Source organism: Hyla sarda, chromosome 5 (genome assembly GCF_029499605.1).
Source record: "Hyla sarda isolate aHylSar1 chromosome 5, aHylSar1.hap1, whole genome shotgun sequence".
In the NCBI taxonomy this organism is placed as follows: Eukaryota; Metazoa; Chordata; class Amphibia; order Anura; family Hylidae; genus Hyla; species Hyla sarda.
Window position 1 is genome coordinate 163,704,685 of NC_079193.1, and position 16,984 is coordinate 163,721,668.

At 41.9% G+C, this 16,984-nt stretch overlaps 1 protein-coding gene across 5 annotated transcripts in view; it reads right to left on the reverse strand.

Moving 5' to 3' along the window:
- The window catches only part of MYRIP (myosin VIIA and Rab interacting protein), a 717,726-nt gene that overhangs the window by 20,671 nt on the left and 680,071 nt on the right, over nucleotides 1-16,984 (reverse strand). For 4 of the 5 annotated variants that reach the window (XM_056520618.1, XM_056520619.1, XM_056520621.1 and 1 more), the window contains 3 exons: nucleotides 12,704-12,865; nucleotides 6,556-6,660; nucleotides 5,209-5,269 (listed from right to left, as the gene is read on the reverse strand). In XM_056520618.1, the coding sequence (XP_056376593.1) occupies nucleotides 5,209-5,269; nucleotides 6,556-6,660; nucleotides 12,704-12,865 (328 nt within the window). Of the gene's footprint in view, nucleotides 1-5,208; nucleotides 5,270-6,555; nucleotides 6,661-8,488; nucleotides 8,763-12,703; nucleotides 12,866-16,984 lie in introns of those variants that run through there. The other variant, XM_056520622.1, reaches the window with a different exon arrangement.

Here is a 16,984-nt window from a genome sequence, read left to right on the forward strand (position 1 = left end):
CGCTGTCTAATCTAAGGTAAACTACAACTCCCAGCATGCCTGGGCAGCCTTAAGCTGTCTGGGCATGCTGGGAGTTGTAGTCCCTTCGCTGTCTAATCTAAGCTAAACTACAACTCCCAGCATGCCTGGGCAGCCATTAGCTGTCCGGGCATGCTGGGAGTTGTTGTCCTAAACTACAACTCCCATGCTGGGATTTGTGGTGCATAAACTTTGCTAAATTACAACCTACACTTATCTACCTACCTAAGCTATTTGCGTTGTGCTGCGCACTACTTTAGCTGCCCCCGCTGCTCTACTTTCTGTACCCCGTTCCCTGAGAGTTAACAGGGGATGGGGAGTAGAGCAGCGGGCAGGGAGGCAAGCGGTTGTCAGCGCTATCGGGCATAGGGTTTCCGATAGCGATGGAGATAGAGCACGCTGGCGGGAGGCAATAAAACAGTAAAAGTATTAGCTTCTGTGGTCCGATTACGAATCGGGCCACAGAGGCTATGAGAGCTCCGTACATCTTCAGTCTATCACAGGGAGAGATCCTCTCCCTGTGATAGCCCAAGTGAGACTGCCGTGAGCTGCGATGCGTGAGTATTAAATATGTCACGTGACACTCGCATTCCCCCCCCCCCCCCAAGCCCCCGCAGTAACCAATGGTTGGGGGGTGGTGTGCGAGTGTCAGCCTATAGAATGTAATGGAGGCGGAGCGCTCGAGCAGGGTAAACTGCTGAGTCACTCCATTACATTCTAAGGCAAATTGCAATCCACGGCACTGCACCGGACATCATTTTTCTAACCAGATTTTAAACTTATACGGGTTAAAATTTGTATACACATTTTGATATAGTTTAGTACGGTTTTGAGAAATCCGTTTTTCAACAAAAACCTGATCCGGGAACTGTATTGCACAAACGTGGTGTGAATGCACCCTAATATGGGCTGACTAGGATCAGTAGAGCACTTTAGGATCAGTAGAGGCCTAGTTTGGTGCATGTTATAGAAGGATGCAACACAAGAAAAGATGATATGCAAGAAGAGCGCACACCCACTATAAGTATCATAAAAAAGATTATATTTTATTAAAGTTACAGCACAATATTATAAAACAAGCCAAAAGGCCCCACACAACAGGGGGTTAAAGAAGGGGGAGACCACTCCCGCGGCACCTGCTGAATGACAATATGGCTATTGCAGTCTTTTCAATAGCCCTTTACAAATAACTGCAGTGTTACATAACTTAAATAACTTAAATAATAACGTTAGACCCAATAACGCAAAAAATCCCATTAGCCCCAATAACTTAAATAATAACGTTAGACCAAATAACTCAAAAAATCCCATTAGCCCCAATAACTTAAATAGTACAATTAGCCCTTATAACTCAAATAATAACATTAACCCCAATAACTCAGAAAATCCCATTAGTGAGACTATATGTGTAAAACTTAATGGAAATGGAAAGTGTATGTTCACAAATGTCAGAAGCCTAGCAAATAAAATGGGGGAGCTTGAGGCCTTGATACTGGAGGAACATATTGATATAGTTGGGGTCACTGAGACATGGCTGGACTCCTCGCATGACTGGGCTGTTAATCTGCAGGGGTTTACATTGTTTCGCAAGGATAGAATGAACAGAAAAGGTGGTGGAGTCTGTCTGTATGTAAGAAGTGGTATGAAAGTCAGTGTGAACGATGCCATAGTGTGTGATGATTCTGAGGATGTGGAATCACTGTGGGTAGAATTACAAAAGGAGGGAAATATTGAAAAAATAATATTTGGTGTAATCTAAAGACCCCCTAATATCACTGAAGAGCTAGAAGGTTGGCTGTATAAACAAATAGAGAGGGCCGCCCGGGCAGGTACAGTGGTAATAATGGGAGATTTTAACTATCCAGATATAGATTGGGGCCGGGGGCTGGCTAAAACTACAAAGGGGAGAAAATCCTAAATTTATTGCAGGATAATTTTATGGGCCAGTTTGTGGAGGACCCAACAAGAAGTGATGCCTTGTTGGATCTGATCATTTCCAACAACGCAGAGCTGGTTGGTAATGTAACTGTGCGGGAAAACCTTGGTAATAGCGACCACAATATAGTTACTTTTGACTTAAAATGTAGAAAACAAAGACAGACGGGGAAGGCAAAAACATATAACTTTAAAAAGGCAAATTTCCCTGGGCTGGGAGCTGCACTACAGGGCATAGACTGGGGGGAGGTGTTCTCAAATACTGATACAGAAGGTAAATGGGACATCTTTAAATCAACTCTAAATAACTATACAGCTAAATATATACCAAAAGGCAACAAATATAAACGATTAAAACTAAATCCTACATGGCTGACAAATTATGTTAAAGGAGCAATAAACAACAAAAAAAAATGGCTTTTAAAAAATACAAATCTGATGGGTCAGCTATAACATTTAAACAGTACAAAGAGCTTAATAAAATCTGTAAAAATGTAATAAAAACAGCAAAAATTCAAAATGAGAGACAGGTGGCCAAAGAAAGCAAAACTAATCCTAAATATTTTTTTAGATATATAAATACAAAAAAACCAAGGACAGAGCATGTAGGACCCCTTAATAATGATAATGGGGAGGTTGTCACGGGCGATCAAGAGAAGGCGGAGCTACTGAATGGGTTCTTTAGTTCTGCATACACTATGGAAGAAGGAGCTGACATTGGCCAGGTCAGTGCTGGTAACACATCATGTAATGTACTGAACTGGCTTAATGTAGAGATGGTACAAGGTAAGTTAAGTAAAGTAAATGTAAGCAAATCTCCAGGGCCAGATGGATTCCACCCAAGAGTTCTTAGAGAGGTAAGTTCAGTAATATCTGTACCCCTGTTCATGATATTTAGAGATTCTCTGGTGTCTGGTATTGTGCCAAGGGACTGGCGCAAGGCGAATGTGGTACCAATCTTAAAGAAGGGCTCTAGGTCTTCCCCAGGCAATTATAGACCAGTAAGTTTAACGTGTATTGTGGGTAAATTGTTTGATGGACTTATAAGGGATTACATACAGGAATACATAGGGGATAATAGTATTATAAGTGATAGCCAGCATGGGTTTACTAAGGATAGAAGTTGTCAAACCAATCTAATTTGCTGTTATGAAGATGTGAGTAGAAGCCTTGACAGAGGAATGGCTGTGGATATAGTGTTTCTGGATTTTGCGAAAGCATTTAATACTGTCCCTCATAGTCGTCTGACAGGTAAGTTAAGGTCTTTGGGTTTGGAAACTTTAGTTTGTAACTGGATTGAACACTGGCTCATGGATCGTACCCAGAGAGTGGTGGTCAATAATTCGTACTCTGATTGGTCCACGGTTATTAGTGGTGTACCCCAAGGTTCTGTACTGGGCCCACTGTTGTTTAATTTATTTATCAATGATATAGAGGATGGTATTAACAGTTCTGTTTTTATCTTTGCAGATGACACCAAGCTTTGTAGCACGGTACAGTCTATAGAGGATGTGCATAAGTTACAAGATGACTTGGATAGACTAAGTGTCTGGGCATCCACTTGGCAAATGAGGTTTAATGTGGAAAAATGTAAAGTTATGCATCTGGGTACTAATAACATGCATGCGTCGTATGTCTTAAGGGGGATTAAACTGGCAGAGTCACTGGTAGAGAAGGATCTGGGTGTACTTGTAGATCACAGACTTCAGAATAGCATGCAATGTCAGGCTGCTGCTTACAAAGCCGGCAGGATATTGTCATGTATAAAAAGAGGCATGGACTCAAGGGACAGGGACATAATACTCCCCCTTTATAAAGCATTGGTACGGCCTCACCTGGAAGATGCTGTTCAGTTTTGGTCGCCTGTCCATAAAAGGGACACTGCGGAGCTGGAAAGGGTGCAGAGACGTGCGACTAAACTAATATGGGGCATGGAACATTTTAGCTATGAGGAACGATTAAAGGAGTTACAATTGTTTAGTCTTGAGAAGAGACATTTAAGGGGGGAGATGATAAACATATATAAGTATATAAATGGCCCATACAAAAAATATGGAGAAAAACTGTTCCAGGTTAAACCCCCCCCCCCCCCAAAGGACGAGGGGGCACTCCCTCCGTCTGGAGAGGAAAAGGTTTAGTCTAAAGGGGCGACACGCCTTCTTTACCATAAGAACTGTGAATTTATGGAACAGTCTACCTCAGGAACTGGTCACAGCAGGAACAATTAATAGCTTTAAAACAGGGTTAGATACATTCCTGGAACAAAATAACATTAATGCTTATGCAGAATTATAAAACAACATCCCTTCCCCTTATCTCCTTACACCCTTCCCTTCAATTCCCTGGTTGAACTTGATGGACGTATGTCTTTTTTCAACCATATTAACTATGTAACTATAACAATAAAAGTAACATAGAAACCATTTTCCATAGATAAAGTAACTGAGTAATCAGCCTTTAGAATATACAATACAACCTATATCCATATTGTCATTCAGCAAGTGCCCCGGGAGTGGTCTCCCACTTCTTTAAGGGAGGTCCTCCCTGTTGTGTGGGGCCTTTGGGCCTGTTTTAGATGGTTTTAAGTGTTTCTGCTATAATATTGTGCTGTAACTTTAATAAACTATAATCTTTTTTATGATACTTATAGTGGGTGTGCGCTCTTCTTGCATATCATCTTTTCTTGTGTTCTATGGTAGTCTATTGATAAGCTTAGTAGTACCCCCGGCTAGAATACTGTTGCTGAGCCTGCTTTGTATTTGGCATTGTTATAGAAGGATGGACATTGTTTAGATGAAATAGTTAACAAGACTTGGAGTAAATATCATAATAACCTAGGATCAACAGAAAATAGAGTGTTTGGGACAACCCTATTTTTAGTTTATTGGTCCTTTTGACGTAAGGCTGATCTTGAGCGGTCTCAGTAGAGTAAGGATCTACTGATACAGCTGATTTAACCACAAAGCAGTTGGTCATTTCTACCCATTATATTTTGTTATGGAAAATATAGAATAACGTGGTGTCTACTAAATTGCTTGGCTGTACTCTAGGCCTGAAGGACCACATGTCATATGGGTCTTGACTTTTATATTCACCTAACTTTTATCTTAATATGACTTTAACATTTTTTAAATATTTGACCTTCACAATAAAAGGTTAAAAGGAAACAGAAGCAATGATACCAATAAGCATACAAACATCATATATTTATTAAGAGACCTATACCAAAATTTAAAAACATAAAAATAATCTGACCTTGCAGGGGAGTCGCAGGAAGCTTTCTCCTTTGTTGTCTAGAGGTGTCTATTGTGTGAACCTAAAAAGATTTATACACTGATATAATAAAATTACATTTTACATAAAATGATCATTTGACCTTTGCTGTCCTATATGAGAACATTAAAGAATAGATGGATGAGCTCTACTAAAGAATCTGTAAATTTCCATACAAAAAGCATTTAAATGCTTTTAGGACTCATAGAGGAAGAGAGAGGCTAACATACTAACTGCATGCCCTGCATACAAACTCATGCGAAATGCGGTCACTGTGGCGGGGGGATTTATCAAAACCAGTGCAGAGGAAAAGTTGACCAGTTGCCCATAGCAACCAATCAGATGGCTTCTTTTGTTTTTAAAAAGATCTCATCGGTTGCTATGGGCGACCAGTCAACTTTTTCTCTGCACAGTCCTGTCAGCAGTTAAATAGCTTCCTCAACTTATAGGGGCTTTATCAACTCCTATGATAGTTTAAAAAGATGGAGGGTCTCAGAACTTAGAACAAATATGGGTGGGATTCTATTAGGCTAATCCTCCAGGATTTAGCAACCCAACAAATTATGATTGAAAATGTAGACTAATGGGGAGATGTAGTATTTGCATTTTTTGTTGGTTTTGGAATGCTGTTGCGCATTCAGTTTTTCCTCAAAAAATGCACACGTTTATTCAAACATTTTGCTCAAAGGAGATGAAGTACAGATGCGAATAATTTTGCATACTTTAAAAAAATGTTCACAAAAAAAATCATTAAAAAGGGCATGCTAATGAGAAACCATGCCCCAAAAGGAGAAGAATCTATGATGTGGCACACAGGGCTAATTTGGCATTTTTCAACCATCTTACGCAGCATTTTGAGACAGCATCTTGTTGTTTTGGACAACATTTTGGCAATTCTCAGTAGGCAATGAAAGCAAAAAAAAAAACAACATAAAAACGCCATGTGGGTTTAGAATTGGCGTTTTTTTCTGGCCTTTTTATTTCTTGGGTCACATTATAAAAGAATCACATGACTAATCATGATAAAAATATATGGTAAAAAAAGGTAGAAGAAAAAAAAACGTCAATACTGTAACCTAATATTTTGGGTGGTATAAAATGACAGGGCAATTTTGGGGGTGTTTTTTTTTTCCAGGTGGAAACATAGCCTAATAACAGTAAGGGAAGTAGCTATAGGAAGTGCAGGGGTAACACTTTTACCAAGGTCCTGAAGCCTGAGAATCCATATATGCCCCTTACCACATTAACTGTATTTCTTGAGTTATAGTATTATGGGAGCTCCGTGTCCTAGATAGAAGCCGCATGTATATGATATTTAACCTGTCTTACCTGATTAATATTTTTCTGCTCACGTCTTCTTGTTAGCCGAACACATGGAGAAACATTCAAGCCAGCTACTGTAAGAGCTGATATACGACTTTCAATATCTGAAATCTGAACATATAATATAGATTTTCACAGCCTTAAAGCGTACCTGTCATTTGCAATTTTTTTTATAGAAATGTAGAAAATAACACTATGGGGCAGATTTATCAAAACCTGTCCCAGGGGAAAGTTGCTGAGTTGCCCATAGCAACCAATCAGATTGCTTCTTTCATTTTTTAAAAGGCCTCTGAAAAATGAAGTGATCTGATTGGTTGCTATGGGCAACTCAGCAACTTTCCCTCTGGACAGGTTTTGATAAATATCCCTCTATATGTATATTTGTAATATACATTGGTTTAAAAATATCTATATTTGTGGGTGAAAAAATGCTGCCTTGTCCCTGCAGCTATTGCTTGTGTGTCTCTATGCAGAGAAAAATTACAGGAAGTGAGGGAAGGACACGCAGGGCTCTGTACATTCTGCTGGCTTGTCAATCAACCTGCTGTGTGAGTCGGGGGGTGTCACAGAGCCTCACTGCACAGAGCCCTGCTTGTCCTCAGTGTACAGAGATCTGCTTGTCCTCACTGCACAGAGCCATGCTTGTCCTCAGTGTACAGAGCCCTGCTTGTGCTAGGCACATAGAGCCCTGCTTGTCCTCAGTGTATGGAGCCCTGCTTGTCCTCAGTGTACGGAGCCCTGCTTGTCCTCAGTGTACAGAGCCCTGCTTGTCCTCAGTGCACAGAGCCCTGCTTGTCCTCAGTATACAGAGCCCTGCTTGTCCTCAGTGTACAGAGCCCTGCTTGTCCTCAGTGTACAGAGCCCTGCTTGTCCTCAGTGTACAGAGCCCTGCTTGTCCTCAGTGCACAGAGCCCTGCTTGTCCTAGGTGCATAGAGCCCTGCTTGTCCTCAGTGTACAGAGCCCTGCTTGTCCTCAGTGTACAGAGCCCTGCTTGTCCTAGGCACATAGAGCCATGCTTGTCCTCAGTGCACAGAGCCATGCTTGTCCTCAGTGCACAGAGCCCTGCTTGTCCTCACTTGACAGAGCCCTGCTTGTCCTCAGTGCACAGAGCCCTGCTTGTCCTCAGTGCACAGAGCCCGGCTTGTCCTCACTTGATAGAGCCCTGCTTGTCCTCAGTGCACAGAGACCTGCTTGTCCTCAGTGCACAGAGCCCTGCTTCTCCTAGGCGCATAGAGCCCTGCTTGTCCTCAGTGTACAGAGCCCTGCTTGTCCTCAGTGCACAGAGCCCAGGCGCATAGAGCCCTGATTGTCCTCAGTGTACAGAGCCCTGCTTGTCCTCACTTGACAGAGCTCTGCTTGTCCTCAGTGCACAGAGCCCTGCTTGTCCTCAGTGCAGAGCCCTGCTTGTCCTCAGTGTACAGAGCCCTGCTTGTCCTCAGTGTACAGAGCCCTGCTTGTCCTCAGTGTACAGAGCCCTGCTTGTCCTCAGTGTACAGAGCCCTGCTTGTCCTTAGTGTACAGAGCCCTGCTTGTCCTCAGTGCAAGGAGCCCTGCTTGTCCTCACTGCACAGAGCCCTGCTTGTCCTCACTGCACAGAGCCCTGCTTGTCCTTAGTGCACAGAGCCCTGCTTGTCCTCACTGCACAGAGCCATGCTTGTCCTCAGTGCACAGAGTCCTGCTTGTCCTCAGTGCACAGAGCCCTGCTTGTCCTCACTGCACAGAGCCCTGCTTGTTCTCACTGCACAGAGCCCTGCTTATCCTCACTGCACAGAGCCCTGCTTGTCCTGCCCTCACTTCCTGTATTTTGTCTCTGCACAGGGACACACAGGCAATAGCTGTAAAACAGCCTTTTTTTGTAAAAATGTACACATTTTTTAACTAATGTGTATTAAAAATACACATATAAAGTTTTTATCTTCATTAACTGTTTTCAAATTACAGTGGCCATTTAAAGTAATAAAGTTTAGAATTGTTTCAGCTGAAACCAAGCTAGTGATGCATCCGTATATATTTTATACAATGAAAACATATTAATAATAAAGAATTATTATTATTACAGATTACTTAAATGTTAAAATTTAGAATTATCAGAATTATTTTTGTGAGACATTACACTCACATTTTCTCTTTCTTCATGCCCTTTATCCAGTAGCTAGGATATGCCATCACTCACTAAACAGTGGTGATATGACTGCCTGTTCCTCCAGCAGCCCTGAGAATGAAGGAGCCACAATGCTGATTTAGTAAGCGGAGCCATGCCGCAGTTCTGTGCAAAGCCAGTGGCTGGAAAAGCCATGCTGCAAGCAAAAGTATTAAACAAGTGCTGTAGCTTGTTTAGTGAGGTCCCCTATTTTTTATGATTGGTGGAGTCCCTTCAGTCAGGCTTCTATCAATCAGAAAGTGGTGGCCTATCCCACAGATAGGAAACCTTTTAGCCCTTTCACCTCACCACCCTAGACCACCAGGCATTTTACTATTGTTGCCATGGAAACCTCCATCATCCTACATTACCGAGGCCTTTACCACTGACCTCTTCACTACCTGGACCACTAGGAATGTTACTGGTAACCTCTTTACAACTCTAGATATTTAGGGACTTTTCCATTAATCTTTTCACCACCCTGGACCATCAGGAATATGTCCATCCCCACCCTACAGAACACTAGTCACTGTTACATGCCTGCAGTAACACTGGTCAGACTGTACAGAGACTTTGATGGTTTATATGTAATTCAATTTAAAGGAATGTGACTTTTATCTGTAATGCAGGTGTATATAGTATTTACAGTGTTTTACAGCCCCTAAACAGTGGCATAGCATGGGGGAAGGGGTCACAGAGGCAAGCAAAAATTCTTAGGGGCACAAAATGTTATGCATATTGCATCCCCTAAACAACAGGTTTTCCCTCTATATCACAGGTAGATATAAAGAATCTGTACAAAGTGAAGACCCAGCCACTTTTCATGTTACAGCTTCCTGGATTCCTGTGAGTGTGACCTGGCATTTAAGGGGTTGAATAATTTAGGCTGTAAAATGTAAGATGATCTAACATTAGTAAGAGAACCTGATACATGATAGTAACAATGTAAAGTTCAAGCAATATTCATATTGCAGTATGTCTACAATCCATAGAAACATAGAATGTGTCAGCAGATAGGAACCATTTGGCCCATCTAGTCTGCCCAATAATCTGAATCCTATCAATAGTCCCTGGCCCTATCTTATATGAAGGATAGCCTTATGCTTATCCCATTAATGTTTAAACTCCTTCATTGTATTTGCAGCGACCACTCCTGCAGGAAGGCTATTCCATGCTTCCACTACTCTCTCAGTAAAGTAATACTTCCTGATATTACTTTTAAACCTTTGCCCCTCTAATTTAAAACTATGTCCTCTTGTGGTAGTTTTTCTTCTTTTAAATATGCTCTCCTCCTTTACCATGTTGATTCCCTTTATGTATTTAAAAGTCTCTATCATATCCCCTCTGTCTCTTCTTTCTTCCAAGCTATACATGTTAAGGTCCTTTAACCTTTCTTGGTACGTTTTATCCTGCAATCCATGTACTAGTTTAGTAGCTCTTCTTTGAACTCTCTCTCTTGAGTATCTATATCCTTTTGGAGATGCGGCCTCCAGTACTGCGCACTATACTCCCAGTGAGGTCTCACCAGTGTTCTGTACAGCGGCATGAGCATTTCACTCTTTCTACTGCTTATACCTCTCCCTATACATCTATGCATTCTGCTAGTGTTTCCTGCTGCTCTATTACATTGTCTTCCTACCTTTAAGTCTTCTGAAATACATACTCCTAAATCCCTTTCCACAGATACTGAGGTCAGGTCTGTGTCAAATATTCTATATTCTGCCTGCTGGTTTTTACGCCACAGGTGCATTATCTTGCACTTATCCACATTAAATTTCAGTTGCCAGAGTTCTGGCCATTCTTTTAGTTTTCCTAAATCCTTTTCCATTTGGCGTATCCCTCCAGGAACATCAACACTGTTACATATCTTTGTTTCATCAGCAAAAAGACATACCTTACCATTGAGACCTTTTGCAATATCACTAATGAAGATATTAAACAAAATTGGTCCCAGTACAGATCCCTGAGGTACCCCACTGGTGACAAGACCGTGCTCTGAATATTCTCCATTGACTACAACCCTCTGTTGTCTGTTACTCAGCCACTGCCTAATCCACTCAACAATATGGAAGTCCAAGCTCAATGACTGTAGTTTATTGATAAGTCTTCTATGTGGGACAGTGTCAAAAGCCTTACTAAAATCAAGATATGCGATGTCTACTGCCCCTCCGCCATCTATTATTTTAGTCACCCAGTCAAAAAAATCAATAAGATTTGTTTGACAAGATCTCCCTGAAGTAAACCCATGTTGTTTTTTATCTTGCAATCCATGGGATTTTAGATGTTCCCCAATCCTATACTTTAGTAGGGTTTCCATGAATTTCCCCACTATTGATGTCAGACTTACTGGCCTATAGTTGCTTGATTCCTCCCTACTACCTTTCTTGTGAATGGGCACGTCATTTGCTAATTTCCAATCTTTCGGGACGACTCCTGTTACCAGTGATTGGTTAAATAAATCTGTTAACGGTTTTGCTAGCTCACCACTAAGCTCTTATAATAACTTTGGGTGTATCCCATCAGGCCCCTGTGAATTATTTTTCTTCACTTTAGACAGCAAACGTAGAACCTCTTCCTCTGTAAAGACACATGCATCAAACAATTCCTTAGTCTTCCTCTCTAATGGAGGTCCTTTTACTTCTTTTTCTGCTGTAAAAACTGAACATAAGTATTCATTAAGGCAGTCGGCTAGCCCTTTATTCTCTTCTAAATACCTTCCTTCCTTTGTTTTTAATTTAGTTATTCCTTGTTTTAATTTCATTCTTCCATTTATATATCTGAAGAATGTCTTATCCCCTTTTTTCACAGACTGATCTAGTTTTTCTTCTGCCTGCGCTTTAGAAGTTCTTATAACTTGCTTGGCCTCTTTCTGCCTAGTCTTGTAGATTTCCCTATCTTCATTGCTCTGGGTTGTTTTATAATTACTAAATGCTAGTTTAAATTTTTTATGATTTTTGACACTTCTGCTGAGTACCACAGTGGTCTCTTCCATTTTCTGCTTTTACTGACAAGTCTAATGCAATTTTCTGTTGCCTTCAATAAAGTGTCTTTTAAGTAGTCCCATTTCTCCTGAACTCCATGTAATTTGTTCCAGTATGATAGGGACTCATTTATGACTAATCTCATTTTTGAAAAGTCTGTTTTTCTAAAATCTAAAACTTTTGTTTTTGTGTGGTGTGACTCCTTTACTGTTCTTATATTAAACCACACTGATTGGTGATCACTAGATCCCAAGCTTTCGCCTACAATAACATCCTATACCAAATACCCATTTGTGAATACCAAATCCAAAATAGCCTCCCTCCGTGTTGGCTCCTCAACCACTTGTTGTAGAGATTAGTGTTGCTCGCGAATATTCGCAATGCAAATTCTATTTGCGAATATCGCATATTTGCGAATTCGTGAATATTCGCGAATATAGCACTATATATTTGTAATTATGAATATTCATTTTTTTGTTGTTTTTTTTTTTTCACAGCACACATCACAGTGATCACCCCTCTCTGCTTCCAGCTTGTGTGGTGTAAAGAAGGCTTTAATACTACTGTGTGAGACTGGCGCACAAATTTTCGCATATGTGAAAATTTGTATATGGTAATTTTCGCATATGTTAATTTTCGCACACGCAAATTTTCGCATATGCGAAAATAAAACGAGACTATTACGAATATGCAAATTTAGCTAATATATGACGAATTCGAATATGGCCTATGCCGCTCAACACTAGTAGAGATAATCCCAGAGGGGAATTTAGAATATCTGTACTCCTGGCAGAACTAGCTATTTTGGTTTTCCAGTTTATATCCGGTAGATTTAAGTCTCCCATAATGATAAATTCTCCTTTCATTATATATTTAGATATTTCTTCAACTAGTAGATCATCTACTTCTTTAACTTGGCCAGGTGGTCCATATATCACACCTACACGAGTTATTGCATGATTACCAAACTGCAACGTAATCCACAATTTACTGCATGATTACCAAACTGCAACGTAACTCCAAGTGAATTACCTGACGCTCAGCATGATGAACCTGAGCAGCTGCTGTTGCAACTTGATCTTCAAGATCTGCAAGTTCTATCTCTGTAGTCACACTGTTAATTTTGCGTGCAGAGTCTTCTATCTCCTCGAGTTGACCTTCCAACCCATACACAGTGCCAGCTGTGAGATACACCTGTAGGTTTAGTAATGTACAATTATATGTAAAGTAAAAAAACAATAGCAGGGAGTTCTTCACTGATAAATAGCATGTCAAGCAGTACTAACATTAACTGGCAGCCAGGGGTGGACTGACAACACTCAGGGCCCCTGGACCAAAAAAAGTAAAGGCCCCCCTGCAATGCTCTGCTGCTGGTCACACTTCTGCCCCTATTCTACCCAAATCCCTCCACCAGCCCTACACACAAAATAAACTAAATTTTTTATAGAAGAATTAATTTTCCATGACCAAAAATACCAGTATTTAAGGAGTAAATATTTACCACCACACAATAACTAAATAATACTGTACTGAATAAAACCCCTAAACACAGACCAGTATACTATACAGGATCTTTATACAATATAAGTGATTATATACAGGGCCATATGGCGGTAGATATCATCTGTACACAGGATTTGTATACCATATAAGTGATTACAGTTACAGCAAGGAACTTATAATTACGTCTTTTCTGATCAGCGGCGTCCTCTTTCCTTTTCCTCTCCAATCCGGATCAGACCGCCATGTCAATCTCTTACCATCTGCAGGACAAACATGTTAGGATCTGCATTTTTTCCAGTGCCCCTGCCCCCCCCCTCCTCTACACAATCTTCCCATCTATAAGCCTTTAACTGTTATAAAGCCCACGTAGGTGGGTAGCCAGGTAAATAGTTTGTATGTAGGTAGCAAGATATGTAGGTAGGTAGTTAGGCACCCAGGTATGTAGGTAGTTAGATAGCCAGGTATGTAGGTAATTAGTTAGGCATCCATAGAGAGATGCAAAGGCCACAGCACCAGTCTGGAGGCTCCGGTCAGTGAAAATAGAGCTGAAGTTTATTGGTTACAAAAAGTGAAGTTTTGGCTCCATATGAGCCTCTATCAAGCTTGATAAAGGCTCATATGGAGCAGAAACGTTGCTTTTTGTAACCAATAAACTTCAGCTCTATTTTCACTACACAGTATGTGTAGGCAGCAGAGTTCCCTCACAGTAGGTGTAGGCAGCAGGGTTCCCCCACAGTAGGTGTAGGCAGCAGAGTTCCCCCACGGTAGGTGTAGGCAGCAGGATCCTCCAACAGTAGGTGTAGGCACAGTAGGTGTAGGCAGCAGGGTCCCCCCACAGTAGGTGTAGGCAGCAGGGTCCCCCCACAGTAGGTGTAGGCAGAAGGGTCCCCCCACAGTATGTGTAGGCAGCAGGGTCCCCCCACAGTAGGTGTAGGCAGCAGAGTTAGAGTCCCCCCCAATAGATGCAGACAGCAGAGTTAGAGTCCCCCCAAGTACGTGTAGACAGCAGAGTTAGAGTCCCCCCCCCCCCCAGTAGGTGTAGACAGCAGAGTCATATTCCACCCCCCAGTAGGTGTAGACAGGAGAGTTAAAGTCCCCCCCAAGTAGGTGTAGGCAGCAGAGTTAGAGTCCCCCCACTAGGTGTAGACAGCAGAGTTAGAGTTCCCCATCCCAGTAGGTGTAGGCATCAGAGTTAGCGTCCTCCCCCCCAGTAGGTGCAGGCAGCAGAGTAAGAGTCCCCCCCAAGTGGGTGTAGAAAGCAGAGTTAGACTCCGCCCCCAGTAGGTATAGGCAGCAGAGTTAGAGTCCTGCCCCAAGTAGGTGTAGTCGGCAGAGTTAGGTTCCCCCCCAGTAGGTATAGACAGCAGTTAGAGTTCCCCCTCCCCAGTAGATGTAGGCGCAGAGTTAGAGTTCCCCCCCCCCCCCAGTAGGTGAAGGCAGCAGAGTTAGAGTCCCCCCAGTAGGTGTAGGCAGCAGAGTTGGATTCCCTCCCCCCCATTAGGTGTAGGAAGCAGAGTTAGAGTCTCCCCCCCTCCCCCAGTAGGTATAGGCGGCAGAGTTAATGTCCCCCCCAGTAGGTGTAGCAGGGACATTAACTCTGCCGCCCCAGTAGGTGTAGGCAGGTGCAGGCAGCAGTTTTCCCCCTTCCCAGGTTGAAAAAAAAATGATGCTCACCTGTATGTGTCCCACGCAGCGATCTTCTCCGGAGCACAGCAGGGGCCTGCGTCTCCCTTCCTCCACAGTGCAGGCACTGATGAGTGACATCATCAGTGCCTGTGCTGTGTGGGAGCGGAGGTCACGTCTCTTCTGTGTAAGTTGCAGATATGGCTCACACAGAGGGGATGCCTACCGCACATCAAGTGTCCTGGATCCACAGGAGTGGCCGGCCCTGTACCCGGCCGGGCCCTCGGACGACATCCGATTGGACCGGCCGGTCAGTCCGCCCTTGCTGGCAGCTAAAGAAATGCCAAAGAAAGAGAGTTCTAACATTTTTAGGGCTATCCACTTCATATTATCCAGTGATTCAATCTCTTGATCAAATAAGGCTTCTTTCACACTGCCGTTAGGGCACGGCAGTGTGACGGCCGTCAGGGGAGCAGGGCAAAATAGCGGGAGAAAAATGACAGCTTGCAACATTTTTTCTCTCCCGCTACAAAATAATGGCACCAGAAGGACCCCATTATAGTAAATGGGATTCATCTGGCCCCTTTTTTGCCCGTTGTGTCCCATCCCGATAACGGCCGTTGAAGGCTGAAAGAAAGAAAAGAGCCTAACGGCTGTTTAGAGGTCCAGCAGCAGCAAGTAGCCTAACTTTGGCTGCAAAATAGCTGTCTTGTCTCCAACGATTTCTCAGGGGCTCATCTGTCCTCTCCCGATGCTTGCTTACTCCATTTTTTATCATAAACCTTTCATAAAAAATAGAATGGTTTTGAATTTCCACTGGGTAGCTGACGCTCTATTTTTCTTTTTGCTTTGTATGTAAGAATGTAGTTCAATAACCTGAGATAAGAAGGCTAGTCTATGAACATATAAAGCAGTGAACATAACTGCAATTCTCAAAAAGTACCAAAACTAATATAAAGTAAATTTAAGGGTGTATTCACACGTACACTATCCTGAGAATTTTTGATTTGAAGCTGTAGAGTTAAAGTGATTTAGTTTACATTAAATTTTGCAGCGTAAAATCTGCCGCTTTAAATATGCGTAGGATACTGTACATTTGAAAACACTTTAAAGGGTTATAAAGGATAGAAGAACATGGCTTCTTTATTTGAAAACAGTGCCACACCTGACCTCAGTTCTTGTGTGGTATTATAACTCTGCCCCATTCACTTCAATGGAACTGAGCTGCAATACTATACACAAACTGAGGACTAGAATGGTGCTGTTTCTGAAAGAAAGCAGCTATGTTTTTCTTATCCTGGATAACCCCTTTAATGCTGTGCTAACACTCTGTCACATACAATTGTATATAATAAAATATATAGACATGAAAAGTAAAAATTATGAAAAGTATCAAAGGAATAGAACACATAAAAATGTCAGTAAAAGAAAGAGTAAAAAAAAATACAAAAAAAAAAGGTAAAACGAAAGAAAAATACCACAGAATACCAAATCCCTGTGGTATTTAATAACAGACCTACAGTGGGGCAAAACAGTATTTAGTCAGCCACCTATTGAACAAGTTCTCCCACTTGAGATGAGAGAGAGAGGCCTGTAATTTTCATCATAGATATACCTCAACTATGAAAGACATAATGAGAAAAAAAATCCATAAAATCGCATTGTCTGATTTTTTTAAGAATTTATTAGCAAATTATGGTGAAAAATAAGTATTTGGTCACCTACAAACAAGCAAAATGTCTGGCTCTCACATACCTGTAACCTCCTCTTTAAGATTCTCCTCTATCCTTCACTCACCTGTATTAATGGCACCTGTTTGAACTTGTTATCAGTATAAAAGACACCTGTCCACAACCTCAAACAGTCACACTCCAAACTCCACTATGGCCAAGACCAAAGAGCTGTCGATGGACACCAGAAACAAAATTGTAGACCTGTGCCAGGCTAGGAAGACTGAATCTGCAATAGGCAAGCAGCTTGGTGCAAAGAAATCAACTGTGGGAGCAATTATTAGAAAATGGAAGACATACAAGACCACCTATAATGTTCCTCGATCTGGGGCTCCACGCAAGATCTCACCCAGTGATGTCAAAATTATCACAAGAACAGTGAGCAAAAATCCCAGAACCACACGGGGGACCTAGTGAATGACCTGCAGAGAGCTGGGACCAAAGTAACAAAGGCTAC